The sequence below is a fragment of the Myxine glutinosa genome, chromosome 8 (assembly GCF_964187855.1).
Source record: "Myxine glutinosa chromosome 8, kmMyxGlut1.1, whole genome shotgun sequence".
In the NCBI taxonomy this organism is placed as follows: domain Eukaryota; kingdom Metazoa; phylum Chordata; class Myxini; order Myxiniformes; family Myxinidae; genus Myxine; species Myxine glutinosa.
This window is the reverse complement of record NC_136268.1, coordinates 129,488,930-129,506,733: the sequence shown is the minus strand read 5'-3', so window position 1 is coordinate 129,506,733 and position 17,804 is coordinate 129,488,930. Positions and strand designations below refer to the sequence as shown.

The 17,804-nt window shown below is 42.0% G+C and overlaps 1 protein-coding gene across 4 annotated transcripts in view; it reads right to left on the bottom strand.

Moving 5' to 3' along the window:
• The window catches only part of LOC137432918 (tyrosine-protein kinase ABL1), a 139,036-nt gene that overhangs the window by 37,842 nt on the left and 83,390 nt on the right, over positions 1 to 17,804 (bottom strand). For all 4 annotated transcript variants that reach the window (XM_078783728.1, XM_078783729.1, XM_078783730.1 and 1 more), the window contains 2 exons: positions 2,050 to 2,134; positions 930 to 1,107 (listed from right to left, as the gene is read on the bottom strand). In XM_078783728.1, the coding sequence (XP_078639854.1) occupies positions 930 to 1,107; positions 2,050 to 2,134 (263 nt within the window). The remainder of the gene's footprint in view (positions 1 to 929; positions 1,108 to 2,049; positions 2,135 to 17,804) is intronic.

The window sequence follows — 17,804 nt, the reverse complement described above, 5'->3', positions numbered from 1 at the left end:
AACATTTTGCTACCTCGGAGACATGCTGAATGGAGAAGGTGGATCAGACTCGGCAACGGTTGCTCGAGTGAGATGTGCATGGAAGAAGTTTCGGGAATTGAGTGGCGTGCTGATGATGAGGGGAGTGTCGTTGAAGCTGAAGGGAAAGGTGTATGCTGCATGTGTGAGAAGTGTTATGATTTATGGGAGCGAGAAATGGGTAATGAACGTAGAGCAGCAACGAAGGTTGGAAAGGGTGGAAATGCGAATGGTTCGACGGATGTGCGGAGTATCGTTGAGAGAGAGGAAGACAAATGATGAATTGCGAAAGATGATGGGAATAGAGCCTGTGATTGATGCTGTGAAGAGGAACAGGTTGAGATGGTTTGGTCATGTGTTGAGGAAGGATGAAAGTGACTGGTTGAGAAGAGTGATGGAAATGAATGTAGAAGGAAGTAGAAGACGGGGAAGACCGAGAAAGACTTGGCTAAAGATGGTGGAAGAAGAAATGCGGGCAAGGGGGTTAACAAGGAGAGATGCAGAAAATAGGGCAAAATGGAGAAGATTGTCATGGGGACCGCAAGGCTAACCCCCGCTCTAGCAGGGAAAATGGCCTTTTAAAATGCATGTTGTTGTTGTTGTTGTATACTACTGGTTGGTGTCTGTGAAATACGGGATGACAGTTTAGAGCTATGTCGGGATTCAAAACCAGGATAGACAGCTTAGAGGTTAATGTGCATACCTTTAGGTCATCCTGTCAGTCCCACTTAATTTAAAGAACACTAAGTAACACATCAACAAATGCACTGTGGTTGTGTAACCCAGTTGCTGATTACATACTAGTAAAAAGAGCGCTTGAACAACCAGATACTTTAAGGATTATCAACCAGTTACTGTCATTGTGATTGAGATGTGAAGGGGGTGGGGGTATAAAAAAAAGCTTATTTAACCTGTGAATGAAATTCTTCTTTTCCAAATACTCCATTGCTGACGAGATCTGTGTCGCCATGTAGAGTAGAACAACTGCAGTAACCTCATCCCGGTTACAGTCGCGCAAGTAGTCCAGCAGGTTCCCATGCGTCATGAACTCCGTGACAATATAAAATGGCGGCTCCCTGGTACAAACACCTGCACAAAAACCATTCATTGATGAGTATTGTCTGTATAATTAGATTCCTCTAAATGGGTCGCCAAGCAAAAATTTGCTTTAACCTGACCAAGGGGTCAAAAGGCCCATGCTAATTTTTCAGGAGAAAATAAATTTACAGAGGGTTCAAAACGGCTTTTGCGACTTTGTGTAGGAGGAATGAAAACGCCATCATCCGATACCCCTTAATAACTCGCTCTGTGTTGGACATGCACCAGAAGCATTTATAGAATACTTCGTCATTAGGAAGGGGTTTGAAGGTTTTGTTTTTGTAACGCATTGATGAAAAGTTGCTTTTTTAATCTGTCCCAGTTGACCTTTTCAGTGTACATTTTTTAATGCAAATGGAAACACAAAATACAATGTGTTTGGTTCAACATATTCACTTTTTATTCACAATTAACTAATGCAAGGAGGAAATTTGAAAGGGGGATTTTGAGTTGGGGAGAGGGTGTTGACCAAGCTAGTATTTTCTAGGTTTAACGTAGGTGTTAACTTTAAATTTAACAAAGTTAAGATACGAGTAACATGTAACACACAGTTATTTATTTGGTGGCTATAACATCAGCCAAGAGGTGGGAAATGCGAGAGGTGAGGGGGGTGTAGCATGGGGATTGAAGGTTGCATTAATCGTTTGTGGAGTTAAACTTAATATATTCGAATGAACTAAAACTGTTTTGTGCATTTATTTAATTTAAAACTGTGAAAATCTTATTTGAGAATAATGTATGACAATCAAATGAACCAAAAAGGATCACACAAGGAGCATAAACAAATTTTTTTGACTTAGATCCCTCCTTAAGTTATTGTGGCAACGAAAATCTAGCACGGATGCACGGACGGGTGGACGGACAACATGAAAACATAATGCTTCGTCAGCGGAGACATAAAATTACGAGAAGATGAAGCTGACAGATACTTACCAAGAAGTTGCACCAAGTTTGGATGTTTGATTTCTTTCATCACACTTGCTTCTTTCAAGAATTCTTCAACCTCCATTGTATCCTCCTGCATAGGTCAAAAAAAATACTTTATGCATACCTTTTGGACATCCTACGTGATATGGAGATTCACTGCTTTGTAGTGACTGAAAATAATTTTTCAATTCTCTCTTGAACTCGTTCACTTGTCCCGTTGCTTTACCAATTCTAATCCTCTAATTATTTTGCCTTCTTAACTCCAGGGATGTCACCAACGGAGAATTGAATCACAGTATTGCCATGGAAGCTTGTGGAGTGCTAGTCAAGTGGTTTAAGAACTCAAGCAAGCACTCCAACAAAACGGTCCACCAGGATCTTAATATCATTATTTTTAAGTTATATGGCATTTTCAGAGCTGCGAGGCTCTAAATACGCCACTCGCCCAGACATAACAGAGGTGAAATGAGCTCTTCCTTTCAATAATACTGTATGGATTTCCCGGTCTTTCAAAAACCTCAGAACTGCCTTGCAGAGTCGGGAATGCTTCTAGTTCAAATGGCCGAAAATTTCGGCAGATCCGTCATGCCAATCCCTAACTTTTAATACTTTGAAATAAACACAATCTGGGCCCATCATAAAGATGGAATTTAAAAAAAAGATGGTTCAAATTTTGCAGGTTTCCTACAAGTATGGCAGGCCCCAGTAGAGCATGGAGGCGTGAATTAAGATGACAGAGCAGGAGGGATGACAGGTCAGGTCTAGATCTAGACCAAATAATAGAAAAAATGAAAAATCACTCATAGAGCAACACTTGGAAAAAGAGAACAAAGTAGAAAGGCACTCAGTTGAGCATCCATTTGACCTCAAAAATAATCGGTGGTTGAATTCAGTGACGAGATATGCAAATCCTATTAAAATTTTAAGTCAATCGAATGAAAATTTTGGATTTTAGAAATTTGGAAAGGTTATTGACCTTTGGCCTATGGTGACCTTTTGGCCGATGTTGATCTCAAAAATAGTTGATGGTTGAATTCAGTTAGCTTATATGTAAGTGCTATTCAAATTTCAAGTCAATGGGATGAAAATTGGGGATTTTTGAATTTGAAAAGGTTGTTGAACTTTGGCCTATGCTGATATCAAAAATAGATGGTGGTTGAATTAATTTAGCCGATATGCAAATCATATTCAATTTTCAAGTGAATCGGATGAAAATTGGGGATATTAGAAATCTGAAAAGGTTGTTTAACTTTGGCCTATGTTGACCTTTTGGCCTATGCTGATATCAAAAATAGATTGTGGCTGACTTCAGTCAGTTGATATGAAAACCCTATTCAATTTTTAAGTCGATCGGATGAAAATTGAGTATTTTAGTAGTTTGAAAAGGTTGTTGACCTTTTGGCCGATGTTGATCTCAAAAATAGTTGGTGGATGAATTCAGTTCACTGATATGCAAATCCTATTCAAATTTCAAGTTAATTGGATGAAAATTGAGGATTTTAGAAATTTGAAAAAATGTGTTTGACCTTTGGCCTATGTTGACCTTTTGACCTTTTAACCTCAAAAATAAATAGGATTCTGTCGCACCACCAACTCTACTGTTTGGTGAAGTTTTGTGAAGAAAAGTTTAAAATTGTGACCTGTAAGCAACTATAAGTGAGCGGACAGACAAACAAACACACAAACCGGAGTGATCAACATACCTGTCAAATTATTTTTTTTAGCTAAGTAATAATTCTATTGACTCATTTGCATACATTCCCAATCCATCAAACATAAGTGTTCACTTCAAATCTCGAGGAAATCACAAATATTTGTAATTAAATTGGTGATCTTCAATTAATTACACTTGCTGAAGATGACTTAGCGGTGCACAAACTTTTCTGAGACGGCAACAAGACATGTGGCAATGGAAACAACTTTCATCATCAATTCCATGCTCACATCAAAGTACTCACGATTCACCTGTATAAGTTACCATGTTACCATGCAAAATACTGCAATGTTTACCTTTGAAAAACGTTGCAAAATACTGCAATTTTACCTTTCGAAAAAAACCACAATGTGTCCACCGATTATAACAGCACAACAAAAAATGGCGTCCAATACACCAGATTGGCCTAAGTCAAATGGCCCTTATTTTTATTTACATACCATAGCATTATTTACATACCGTCGTTAATTATTTACATACCATAGCAAATCCTGCTTGCAATTCAATAAGGAAAAACAAAAATCCCTTCTCTTTGAAGCAATATCCACTTCGTGTTTCATGCACAACTACATCAACCGATATCTATTTTGAGACAATCGAGTATTGAGTGGGGTGGGATGGGAGTAGAGGTGTGAGGGAGGATACTCTTTATTTGCAAACATTTTCATGATAATCAAGGCTTGGACAGCTGAAGGCCTGAGGGGGAAGGGCCACCCGGTTGACAACTGGAGGATGGGCGGTCCCTCATCCATAAAACAGGCCTTCAAGCTGAGAATGGAGGGGCGTGGCTCGTCATCAATGACGTGCATGGCCGAGGCTATTTAAGGGGGTTACCCAATCAGCACAAGAGCAGATGCACATGGAGCTTACAGTGGGAGCCTGCACACAAGCTGCATCGGGGTGGCTCCCGGAATGGAGCCTTTTGCTGCACAACCTCCAGCCACACACCCACAAAGCAAGCAGCGCCCACTCTCCCCCTCTTGCCAGCTCCTGAATGCAGCCAGTAACTGTTCATTGCTTGCCCATGTTACCAATTTTTTTTTTTTTTTTTTTTTTTTTTTTTTTGTATACAAGGTCGAGGCTCGTGAAAGAGCGAACATTAATCACACAGAAAGACAAACCGACACATAAAACATATAACATAGGGAGCGGTAGACAAGATGGGGAGAGAGGGGGAAGGACACAAACACAACATTTGAGAGCAGGGACCGAGAGACATCGAGAGATCTGAGAGAGGGCGAGGGCTTTGGGGGGGGGGGGGGGCGTGGGAAGGGGGCGGTGGGAGAGGTATAAAACATATGGACACTGCCAGGACTTCCAGGAAAGAAGTTGGAATTTCAAACAAGGTGGATCTGGGGTGAATTAGCGGGGGTAGAAAAGATCAAGGTTTTGGATGGGGGAAGATAAGAGATGGTGGTGAACAGCTGTTTTAAAGACCTGGAGGGAGGAGTGGGATTGAAGGGAGTGAGGGAGTTTGTTCCAGAGGCGGGAGAAAAGAGGAATGAAAGAGTGAAGGTGAGCAGAGAGCCGAGATTTCGGCAGTTTAACCATCAGAGGGTTGCTGGCAGATCTTGTGCGACCTGTAGGAATATTTGGGGGACAGAGCACAGAGAGAGCTGGGGGTGCAAGGCCGGAGAGGAGTCGGTAGAAGACAGAAAGACCACCTACCTGCCTGCGGTGAGTGAGTGAAAGGCCCTCAGAGATAGCTTCATCGCGGGAGATTCCAATAATTCTGAAAGCTTTGGTTTCAACAGCGTGAAGCCGAGCTAGGTGTGAGGCAGGAGCACCGGCCCATAGGGGAGAACAGTATTCCATTGAGCTGCGGATGAAAGCCTTGTATGTGGTGAGGAGCTCAGGTGTGCCGAGGAAGGACTTCGCACGACGGAGGATGCCCAGTCGGCGACTGGCTTTGGAGGCCAGCTTGGAAATGTGGTTTTCCCAAGAAAGATCATGGCAGATAGTGAGACCCAAAATCTTGAGCGACAGAACTTCTTGGAGAGGATTGTTGAGAAAGTAGATGGGAGGGTTGTCCAGTCGATCTTTTCGGAGAGACATAGTAAGAGTGTGAGATTTGTCAGGATTGAAAGACATGTTCCACTTGTTTGACCAGTCTGTGATTTTGTCCAGGTCTTCAGAGAGTGAGGAGGCAGCAGACTGCCGATCTGAGGGAAGAGGAATGGAGCGGCAGAGAGTGGAGTCATCAGCAAAGAGATAGAGAGGATTTTCGAGAGAGTCAGAGAGATCATTGATGAAGACCAGAAAAAGCACGGGGCCCAGAACACTGCCTTGGGGAACTCCAGCCTGAACAGGAAGAGGAGATGAGAGAAACCCATTCAGGGCCACACGTTGACGACGACTAGAGAGGAAGTCCGCCAGCCATGCGTGGAGATTTCCATGGATACCAAAGGAGGAGAGTTTGGTGAGCAGAGCGGGGTGCCAGACCGTGTCGAAGGCACGTGATATGTCGAGGGAGACAGCTCTAATTTCCTGTTTGGCATTGAGGACCTCCATCCATTGTTGAGACAGCAGAAGCAGCATGTCCAGAGTAGAGTGACCTGGTCTGAAACCAAATTGATGATCAGAGATCAAGCCATTGGAGAAGAGGAAAGATTTCATATCCGAAGCAATGATGGATTCCATGACTTTGCTGATAATTGGGAGAAGGCTGATTGGTCTGTAGTTGCTAGGATCTGTTTTTGCACCTTTTTTGTGCAAAGCGGTGATGTTGGCTGATTTCCAAGCAGATGGCAGTTGACCTTGAGCAAAAGAGAGGGTGAAGAGAACAGAGAGAGGGTGAGATAGGATTGGGATTGAGATAGATTGAGATAGTGAGATAGTGAGATAGGATAAACCAATTGGGACTCACTGCAATCTGCCCAGAAGCAGCCATCATGATCAGTATTCAGTGTCGTCAGCTTCTCATGTCCATTTCCTTTAGTGTTGGGATTGGGCCGCAAGGACAACTAATTAAGGTTCCCGCCACAAATAATTAAGGCGTATATGATTGGTAGTCGGTTAAATGTTTGTTTTATTGTTATTGAACATTGTGATTGTTTCTCTTGTAAATTCCTTCCTTCCTGCCTTTATTAATTATCTTTCAAGTACACTTGGTGTCTGCAGTTAATTATATCTGTGGTGGCCGATTCATTTGGTCATTTCATAAAGACCCATTAAGGGATAATTGATCACTGTCTCCACCAGCTTAGTAATATCGTGTCATGTGACTTAGGTTGCTCGGCCTAAATAAGATCGAGTCACGTGTCACCAATCGGTGAAGCACTGGGCTGCTTCGAAACTTCAAATCTGCACACTAACGTGGTCTGACACAGATCCGGCAGGGAGGCCTTGAAGCTGTCAACGGTTGCGGTCGCTTTGACGCAACCCTCGGGATTTGAACTGGGCAAAAGTAATGAACCGGATGGCCATAACAAACTAACAATATCACATTGCATTTCAAAACATCTCCAGAGTAGGACATGGACATGAAACCAATATTATTTTCCATAACCATGTTATTAAAGTTGCAATGCAAAACTAAATAAATGAGAGAGCAAGAGAAAATATGATGGAATAAAATGTTGGGAAATACTGAAACTGAAAACAAGACTAATAAAAAATATCGTTTTTTAAATAAATAAATTAACCATGAACCAGAACAGCAGACAAGGAGACTATTTGATATATTGTTACAATATCGTGGGACTAAATATGAGACTGCAATAACATTCAGATATAGCAACTCATGCCACATGGAAAGGCCTCGATGCAAAACAGTAATTTGGAGACACAATGTGTAGATAGTGGACAAAAAAAAACATCACACCCGTGTCTGAAGAAAGTGGATCAGTTTGGCATTTTGAATATGAAGTAGGCAAAGCCTAGAAACGAATATAACCCATTAGCATTACGCTTTAGAATCCTTTAGAATTACCCTTTGCAACACTATTAGAATTACCCTTTGGAACCACTTAGAATTACCCTTTGGAACCCATTAGAATTACCCTTTGGAACCCATTAGAATTACCCTTTGGAACCCATTAGAATTACCCTTTTGAACCCATTAGAATTACCCTTTGGAACTCCTTAGAATTAGCCTTTGGAACCCATGAGAATTACCATTTGGAACCCATGAGAATTACCCTTTGGAACCCATTAGAATTACCCTTTGGAACCCATTAGAATTACCATTTGGAACCCATGAGAATTACCATTTGGAACCCATTAGAATTACCCTTTGGAACCACTTAGAATTACCCTTTGGAACCCATTAGAATTACCCTTTGGAACCCATTAGAATTACCATTTGGAACCCATGAGAATTACCATTTGGAACCCATTCGAATTACCCTTTGGAACCCATGAGAATTACCCTTTGGAACTCCTTAGAATTACCCTTTGGAACCCATGAGAATTACCATTTGGAACCCATTCGAATTACCCTATGGAACCCATGAGAATTACCATTTGGAACCCATTAGAATTACCCTTTGGAACTCCTTAGAATTACCCTTTGGAACCCATGAGAATTACCATTTGGAACCCATTCGAATTACCCTATGGAACCCATGAGAATTACCATTTGGAACCCATTAGAATTACCCTTTGGAACCCATGAGAATTACCCTTTGGAACCCATTAGAATTACCCTTTGGAACTCCTTAGAATTACCCTTTGGAACCCATTAGAATTACCATTTGGAACCCATGAGAATTACCATTTGGAACCCATTAGAATTACCCTTTGGAACCACTTAGAATTACCCTTTGGAACCCATTAGAATTACCCTTTGGAACCCATTAGAATTACCATTTGGAACCCATGAGAATTACCATTTGGAACCCATTCGAATTACCCTTTGGAACCCATGAGAATTACCCTTTGGAACCCATTAGAATTACCCTATGGAACCCATGAGAATTACCCTTTGGAACCCATTCGAATTACCCTATGGAACCCATGAGAATTACCCTTTGGAACCCATTAGAATTACCCTATGGAACCCATGAGAATTACCCTTTGGAACCCATTAGAATTACCATTTGGAACCACTTAGAATTACCCTTTGGAACCCATTAGAATTACCCTTTGGAACCCATTAGAATTACCCTTTGGAACCCATTAGAATTACCCTTTGGAACCACTTAGAATTACCCTTTGGAACCCATTAGAATTACCCTTTGGAACCCATTAGAATTACCCTTTGGAACCCATTAGAATTACCATTTGGAACCACTTAGAATTACCCTTTGGAACCCATTAGAATTACCCTTTGGAACCCATTAGAATTACCCTTTGGAACCCATTAGAATTACCCTTTGGAACTCCTTAGAATTAGCCTTTGGAACCCATTAGAATTACCATTTGGAACCCATTCGAATTACCATTTGGAACCCATTCGAATTACCCTTTGGAAACCATGAGAATTACCCTTTGGAACCCATTAGAATTACCCTTTGGAACCCATGAGAATTACCCTTTGGAACCCATTAGAATTACCATTTGGAACCACTTAGAATTACCATTTGAAACCACTTATAATTACCCTTTGGAACCCATTAAAATTACCCTTTGGAACCCATTAGAATTACCCTTTGGAACCCATGAGAATTACCCTTTGGAACTCATTAGAATTACCCTTTGGAACCCATGAGAATTACCCTTTGGAACCCATGAGAATTACCCTTTGGAACCCATTAAAATTACCCTTTGGAACCCATTAGAATTACCCATTGGAACTCCTTATAATTACCCTTTGGAACCCATTATAATTACCCTTTGGAACCCATTAGAATTACCCTTTGGAACCCATTAGAATTACCCTTTGGAACCCATTAGAATTACCATTTGGAACCCATTAGAATTACCATTTGGAACCCATTAGAATTACCATTTGGAACCCATTAGAATTACCATTTGGAACCCATTAGAATTACCATTTGGAACTCTTTAGAATTACGCTTTAGAACACTGTAGAATTACCCTTTGGAACCCATTAGAATTACCCTTTGGAACCCATTAGAATTACCCTTTGGAACCCATTAGAATTACCCTTTGGAACCACTTAGAATTACCCTTTGGAACCCATTAGAATTACCCTTTGGAACCCATTAGAATTACCCTTTGGAACCCATTAGAATTACCATTTGGAACCACTTAGAATTACCCTTTGGAACCCATTAGAATTACCCTTTGGAACCCATTAGAATTACCCTTTGGAACCCATTAGAATTACCCTTTGGAACTCCTTAGAATTAGCCTTTGGAACCCATTAGAATTACCATTTGGAACCCATTCGAATTACCATTTGGAACCCATTCGAATTACCCTTTGGAACCCATGAGAATTACCCTTTGGAACCCATTAGAATTACCCTATGGAACCCATGAGAATTACCCTTTGGAACCCATTAGAATTACCATTTGGAACCACTTAGAATTACCATTTGAAACCACTTATAATTACCCTTTGGAACCCATTAAAATTACCCTTTGGAACCCATTAGAATTACCCTTTGGAACCCATGAGAATTACCCTTTGGAACTCATTAGAATTACCCTTTGGAACCCATGAGAATTACCCTTTGAAACCACTTAGAATTACCCTTTGGAACCCATTAGAATTACCCTTTGGAACCCATGAGAATTACCCTTTGGAACCCATTAAAATTACCCTTTGGAACCCATTAGAATTACCCATTGGAACTCCTTATAATTACCCTTTGGAACCCATTATAATTACCCTTTGGAACCCATTAGAATTACCCTTTGGAACCCATTAGAATTACCCTTTGGAACCCATTAGAATTACCATTTGGAACCCATTAGAATTACCATTTGGAACCCATTAGAATTACCATTTGGAACCCATTAGAATTACCATTTGGAACCCATTAGAATTACCATTTGGAACTCTTTAGAATTACGCTTTAGAACACTGTAGAATTGCCCTTTAGAACCCATTAGAATAACCCATTAGTACCCTTTAGAACCCTATATAACCCATTAAAATTACCATTTAGAATCCCTAAGAATAAATTATGATGAGCCTCTTCCTCATTTTTGAAGGAACGATGGATATAGCCAAATAATGAAGCAGCTTCACTGCTTAAAATAGAAACACTGGGTAAATGAGGAATGAGGAACACCAAGCAACTGCTTCCACCCAGGTGTGGCCCATGTGTTAATTAAGCAAATAACATTCCAGCACGTATAAAAATTCTGCACGTGCCTGGTTGCCTAAAATTATAGCTGGCATGGCTGCAAGAGGAGAACCCCCAATGCTCCCGTACACAGATCACGTGTCGCCCAATAGTTTGATGAGCATGACACTGATGTTATCCATAAGTCATGGCCTTATCAGTCACCGGATCTGAACCTAATCAAGCATTTATGAGATACTAGCTGGGGTACAAGGCATCGCCCGGTCCATTTTTTGTGAGGGCCAAAAACACTTCTCTGCACCCACTAAGGAATGGGGTCCCTACACACTTCCCCACACCCATGATTGAGAGATTAAAATTTAAAAATATTCCCCCGAAATACAATCTTTTTTTTGGTCAAACTTTTCATAATTAAATATATATATATATATAAATAAAACACATCCCGGCACTCACTGATTAACCTCTGCAAGTTTTTGAAGATCAGTTCAGCCATCTCTGAGAAAAATGGCAAAGCGCACACACACACACACACACACACACACACACACACACACACACACACACACACACACACACACACACACACACACACACACACACACACACACACACACACACACACACACACACACACACACACACACACACACCTCTCTTAGTATAGATTATGGAATGACGCCTGAAACAGTGGTTTCCACCTCATCAAACAGGTGTGAGTAGATTGACTTTCTCATGGAAGAATGGTGCCGCATCCCTCTTGCAGAATTACACATGCTGGTGGACTCTATGCCACGGCACCTACATGCCGTATTGGCCGCACGTGGTGTCCCAACACCCTATTAAAGTGACTTTACATTGGTGTTTCCGTTTTTTTTGGTCACTACCTGTATGTTTGTGGCATACAAAAAAGAAAACACAAACATGGTTGACATTTAAAAATGGCAAAAGGCAAAAAAACAAAACCCACAGATAACAGAACTGTTATCAAGTTTCATTTCTGCACCTGCATTACCTACCTTATTCACTTTCTTAAACAGTTTGACGAACAGGAATTTTTTTTTCCATGTTCAAAGGTTATTGTTTCCCAACGACGTGCCAAGACGTTAACCAAGTCCTATGTGGACCACAGCCGAGACACACTTCCTTTCAGCTGACTACTGCAAAAATATTAACTTGTGTGAAATGATTTTCAGCCAAAGAAAAGCCATTCAGCGTACAGGTTATGGTGAAATATTACAAATCAACAAAAAATAATGTTTGGTGGGTCTTGAAGATGAACTTAAAGAATGAAGTATGGGATATAAGGTAATAGAAATAATCCATCATGAAATGATATACATGTGTATGTATGTATATATATTGTTGCGGTTTTGAAATAAAGGTTAATTTCCCCTCTTAGTTAGTTACACCACAACATGAAGCCACGCGATAGCTGTTATTTCTTAGTAAATGTAAGCGTAGTCCTTTCCTGTGTTTAGTTTTGCGTTGAGTAGGCCAGTGAGATTAGGTGTCCTTTTGGCGCTTTGCTTTGATGCTTTTGGTTTGGTGCTGAAATACCACGCGGCAGGCCTGAACAAGTCGACCGAGGCCGAAGGAAGGCAGGGCAGGAGGAGTGGCCGGTAAGCACGAGCCGCCAATCAGGGCTCGAGGGGAGTGGCTAACCACTGCAGCAGAGGCGGGGTTTGGAACATTCGAATGAGACTCTGGGGCGGGGCCATATAACCCGGCTCCGAGTTCCCCCACGTCAGATGAGTTGAGAGAAGCAGATGGGTCGAGTTCCCTGAGAAAGAGTTGAGACGCGTTGAGATGAGATGAGTCGAGAAGCAGATGAGTTTGGCTGAGGAGCGGGCGCACGAGATCGCACGAGAATGGACGGCACGAGAACGCAGAAGGTAGACAAGAACGTGAGTGGAGTTGCAAAGCGAGTTGAATTGCCGTTGTACACGAACTTGCCCCGTGCCCTGTTCCCCGCGCTCTGCGCAGTATTAATCACGCGTTCGAGAGGACGACCCGTGCCGGGCCACAGACGTGCGATTTTCCTCCTGCCTGCCTTCGCCTGGATACGTGCCGTGACCGCCAGAGGGCTACACCACGAGTGAGCTGTCCCGGAGTGACCGAAGCAGGCGCGCCTGGCGCGTGAACTTCTCTTCCTCCATCTCCCCGTGTATGTGGGTGGGCCCATTGTCTGGGGATAAGTAAGACTGCCTAAGCTCTGCTCTGTGTCCCTTTCCTTTCATTTAGATCATTGTAAATAATAATAAATTCTGTTCTTCCTTCTGATTTGACCGTCATGTCTCTTCCATCATTGGCTTCGCATGGTACGAACAAAACGGCTCGAATCGGGTTCCAATAAAAGTAACAGCACGAGTCACGTGATACGCATTCCGCTTGGCGTACTCGATTAAGCGTGGCTCGTGCGAGACTCGATCCCCGAATTCCGTTGCAGCGTGGGTACCAAAGGTACGTGCGAATTTGTCCCGAAACCCTTTTTCACGTTTGCCTGGAAGTGGTGATTCGGTCTCGCAGACCTGAAGACCCAGGGGGGAAAAAAGGGCTTAATCTCCCCTTTGTAACGGGCTTCGGGGGATTCGCAACAATATATATATATATCTTAGAACCAAACGTGTATGTATGTATGTATGTATGTATGTATGTATGTATGTGTATATGTGTATATGTGTATATGTGTATATATATATATATATATATATATATACATATATATATATATATATATATATATATATATATATATATATATATATATATATATATATATATATATATATATATACAGACGTGGCATTTAATATTGAATATATTTTTTTTCTTGACTTGGGTTTACTTTCTTAATTCAGTATATCAATCTGGTGAGTTTCTTTTACACTTTGGTGATTTATTTGTTAAAAGAACCATGTCACCGATTGTCTGTCGCAGCAAGAAGTCAACAACAGGATTATATCACAGGTGGCGTGGGAAAATGTACTGACAGGTGCATTTGACGATTGGCTTCACAGTCGGGTATACAAGGGTTGTTGCGTTCTGTATTCGTGGAAAACAACTGCTGCACGTCTCCAAAAGTTATTGCCGTTTCCTCTGGAGATGGTCCGTCAACTCGACAATGCTGTTTGTCATGGAGTGGTGGATTTACGAAATTACGGCATGAAAGAGCGTGCTATTTCTCGGCAGTATGGCATCACTCAAGGTCAGGTGTCAAAGATCCTGAAACGAAATGCTCAGAGGGGTGTCCCTACTCCAATACAGAGGCCAGGACGTCCCCGCAGAACCACAAGGAGGGATGATCGCCAGCTGCACCGGTTAGTCCGCAATGGCCGTACCAAGTCAGCTAATCGGCTTAGGGCTGAGTGGCAGAAACTGACAAATGTGCCTGTATCCAGAAGGCTAGTCAACCAACGACTGGTTCAAGCAGGCGATCGTGCCAGGCATCCCCTGAGAAAGCCACGCCTGACCAGACAACACCGCCGCGCCGATTGCAGTGGGCCAGAGAGCACCGTCAATGGCAGCGAGGACACTGGAATCACGTGATCTTCAGTGACGAGTCTAGATTTCTGGTCTATCGTCAAGATGGCCGCGTCCGAATGCACAGACAAGTGCATGAAGCCTACAACAAAGATTGTATAGTGCCAAGAGTCCAAGCTGGAGGTGGTGGGGTGACCGTTTGGGCTGCTTTTCATGCAGGGGGCAAAACTGACCTGGTTGTTCTGAATGGAAACCTGAACCAGTTTAAGTACAGGGCCATTCTGGAAGAAAGATTGCTTCCATTTGCTCGTGCAGCCTTTCGAGGAAACTTTGTCTTCCAAGAGGACAATGCACGGCCTCATCGTGCTCGCATGATCCAACACTTTCTTGCTGACCGTGGTGTAGAGCATATGGAGTGGCCTGCCATGTCCCCGGATATGAATCCGATAGAGAACTTGTGGGCAGAATTAACGCGTCAAATCGACCACTTGGACCAGCAGCCGACCTCTGTGCGTGAATTGCAGCAGGCTATTGTCACTGCATGGCAAGCGATTCCTGTCCAAACCTTGGCAAATCTCGTGAACAGCATGCCTCGACGTGTACGTGCTCTCCTGAATGCTCGTGGGGGTTACACGAAGTACTGAACTGTAATTTTACTGTCCGTAATCCCAGTCATAATTTAGCTTATGTTTTTGTTGAAATTTTTTTTGCCTAATGTGCAAAATAAAGAGATACTTCTGGAAAACGTACAGAAGTTTAACACAGTACTGTCCGTGAATTGAGTTCGATATCAGTTTACATCACTTTCAAGGATCAATTTATTTGCTTCGAAATGTCAAATGTGGTTTTTGTTTCTTTTAAAGGTCACATTAACAAAATCTAGAATAATTTGAACATAATTCCAATGAACTTTTGGTTCTAAGTCATCTTGAAAAGTAAGTTCACCCCCACAAAAAAAATATTCCATATTAAATGCCAAGTCTGTGTATATATATATTATGTATGTACATATATATATATATATATATATATATATATATATATATATATATATATATATATATATATATATATATATATATATATATATATATATATATATACACACACACACACAGTGCGTATCAAAAAAAAGGTAATCCGAATTCAAGGGGTTAATATGCAAAGGTTATTTATTTTGACAATTTACATGTGGTTTACTAATTAAGAGGAGATCCTCAGCTTTCCATTGATACCTTCCATGCATCATTGCTGTCACACATGACCGAGTACATGTTCATTGAAAATGACAAGTTCAAATCGCATTTTTACAAGTTTGGCTAATCGATGCAAGTCAGGATAATTGGTGCAAAATGAATGTCAGATGTGAACTTTTCTCAGGAATGATTGGCCTTTATGCACCCACACCTTCAACATGTCCACCTCCCATTTCAACACAAAGCTCACAGCAGCGGAGCATGCCCTGAACTGCTTGTCTCACCACAGCCGGGTCATTGCGCAAAGCATCCACTTCATGTCGAATACGGCCCTGCAATTCGTCAAGATCACGGGGAGGAGTTACGAAAACCTTGTTCTTTAAATGTCCCCAAAGGAAATAATCACATGGTGTGAGGTCAGGTGATCTTGGCGGCCATTCCACTGCATGGTTGAGGGCGATGACTCGGTCTCCAAAGAGTTCCCTCAGTCGATCTCGGACAGCGATAAGACGATGTGCTGGGGTGCCGTCTTGGGCCCACCAGAGATTTTTGAAGACACCACAAACTTGTCGCTCAGAATTCTCCTCCAGCTGCAGTAAAACTTCATCATTGATCATCTGCAGGTACCTGTTGCCATTGACATTCCTTTGAAAGAAAAATGGTCCGATCACCAGACCACTTCCACAAAGTCCCAACCAAAGTCCACTTTTGTCGATTCATGTTGGTGTCAAAATTAAATTCCGGGGGTTGTCCTGTTGGTGCATATTCAAGAACATTATGGGTATTGACCTTGCCCGCCATGGCGAAAGCAGCTTCGTCGCCGATAACGAGATACCGCAGGAAATTGACATCTGCTTCGCAACGTGCTGTCAACCATCTGGCAAGCACCAGCCTCCTGGCAAAATCCCCTGGCGTAAGTTGATGCCGGATGTGAATCCGATATGGTTGTTGGTGGAGGTCCAGTCTTGTGATTCAGTTGAATGTTGCCGGAGGCAATCCCATCCCATTTCGTCTTGCGCTGGTATCCCTAGGATGCTCCAAAACTTGCTGCCTTACTGCTGCAATGTTCATTTCCGATCGCCCAGTGCACCTCCTACCAGAATTCTCCTTGTTGCGGTCGAGGCTAGTGCCATGCTCTTGGTATTTTCTAACATTCGCCCAGATGGTTTTGGCTGCTGGAGGCTCCCGTTCTGAGAAACGTTCCCTGAACGCATCACGAGTTCGCTGCAAACATCCAGTTTGGTGAAAGGTTGTAACCACGAAGGTCCGCTGTTCAGTCGTACGTTGAACCACATTTCCAATGACTCAAACTGTCTCTAAACCCATACACTGTAGGCCCATCTTAAATACCCATCTTAAACAAAGGATGACGCAACCGACGATTACCAGACCAGCTTAACAATTTTACATAATCAACTTGGCAGTCGACAAGTAATGCGTCCATTTAAAACTGTCTTGCACCGATTAGACCAACTTGTAAAAATGCAATTTGAACTTGTCATTTTCAATGAACATGTACTCGGTCATGTGTGACAGCAATGATGCATGAAAGGCATCAATGGAAAGCTGAGGATCTCCTCATAATTGGTAAACCACATGTAAATTGTCAAACTAAATAACCTTTGCATATTACCCCCTTGAATTCGGATTACCTTTTTTTTTATACTCACTGTATATATATATGTATATATATACAGTTTGAACCACCTAACTTGACTGGGAAGCAAGACACAGATTAATGGCTTAGATTGGTCACAAATAAACAATTTGCAGTATGTTGTCCTGATGAGCCCATAACAAGGGCAAAATCTAGATCGACATCTCTGCCTTTGTCTATTTGTGACCATAGAGCTCTAATCTCAGTCTGCAAAGACTTGAGTACCACACGGATGCATCCTAGTTTGGAGGTGATGTATTGGTATAATTTAGATGCATGACGTCAGTGTCATGTCATCGGGTTAGTGTGCTTCCTTAGTCAAACACATATATACATATATATACACCTTTCACCACCCTTCATCCAAAGCAGCTCTTTATCTCTGCGTTTTTGGCAACATACACTGCCCAGATCTTCAAACTCAACGAGAAAATTTTTATCCAAACTTTGAAAACGTTACGGAGAAAGTCTGCTTTTGGTAATTCTTCTTCATCAAACTCGAAAAGCATTACAACGTAATTCAGGCCGGGAACTGGCTGTTTTGTTACGGTG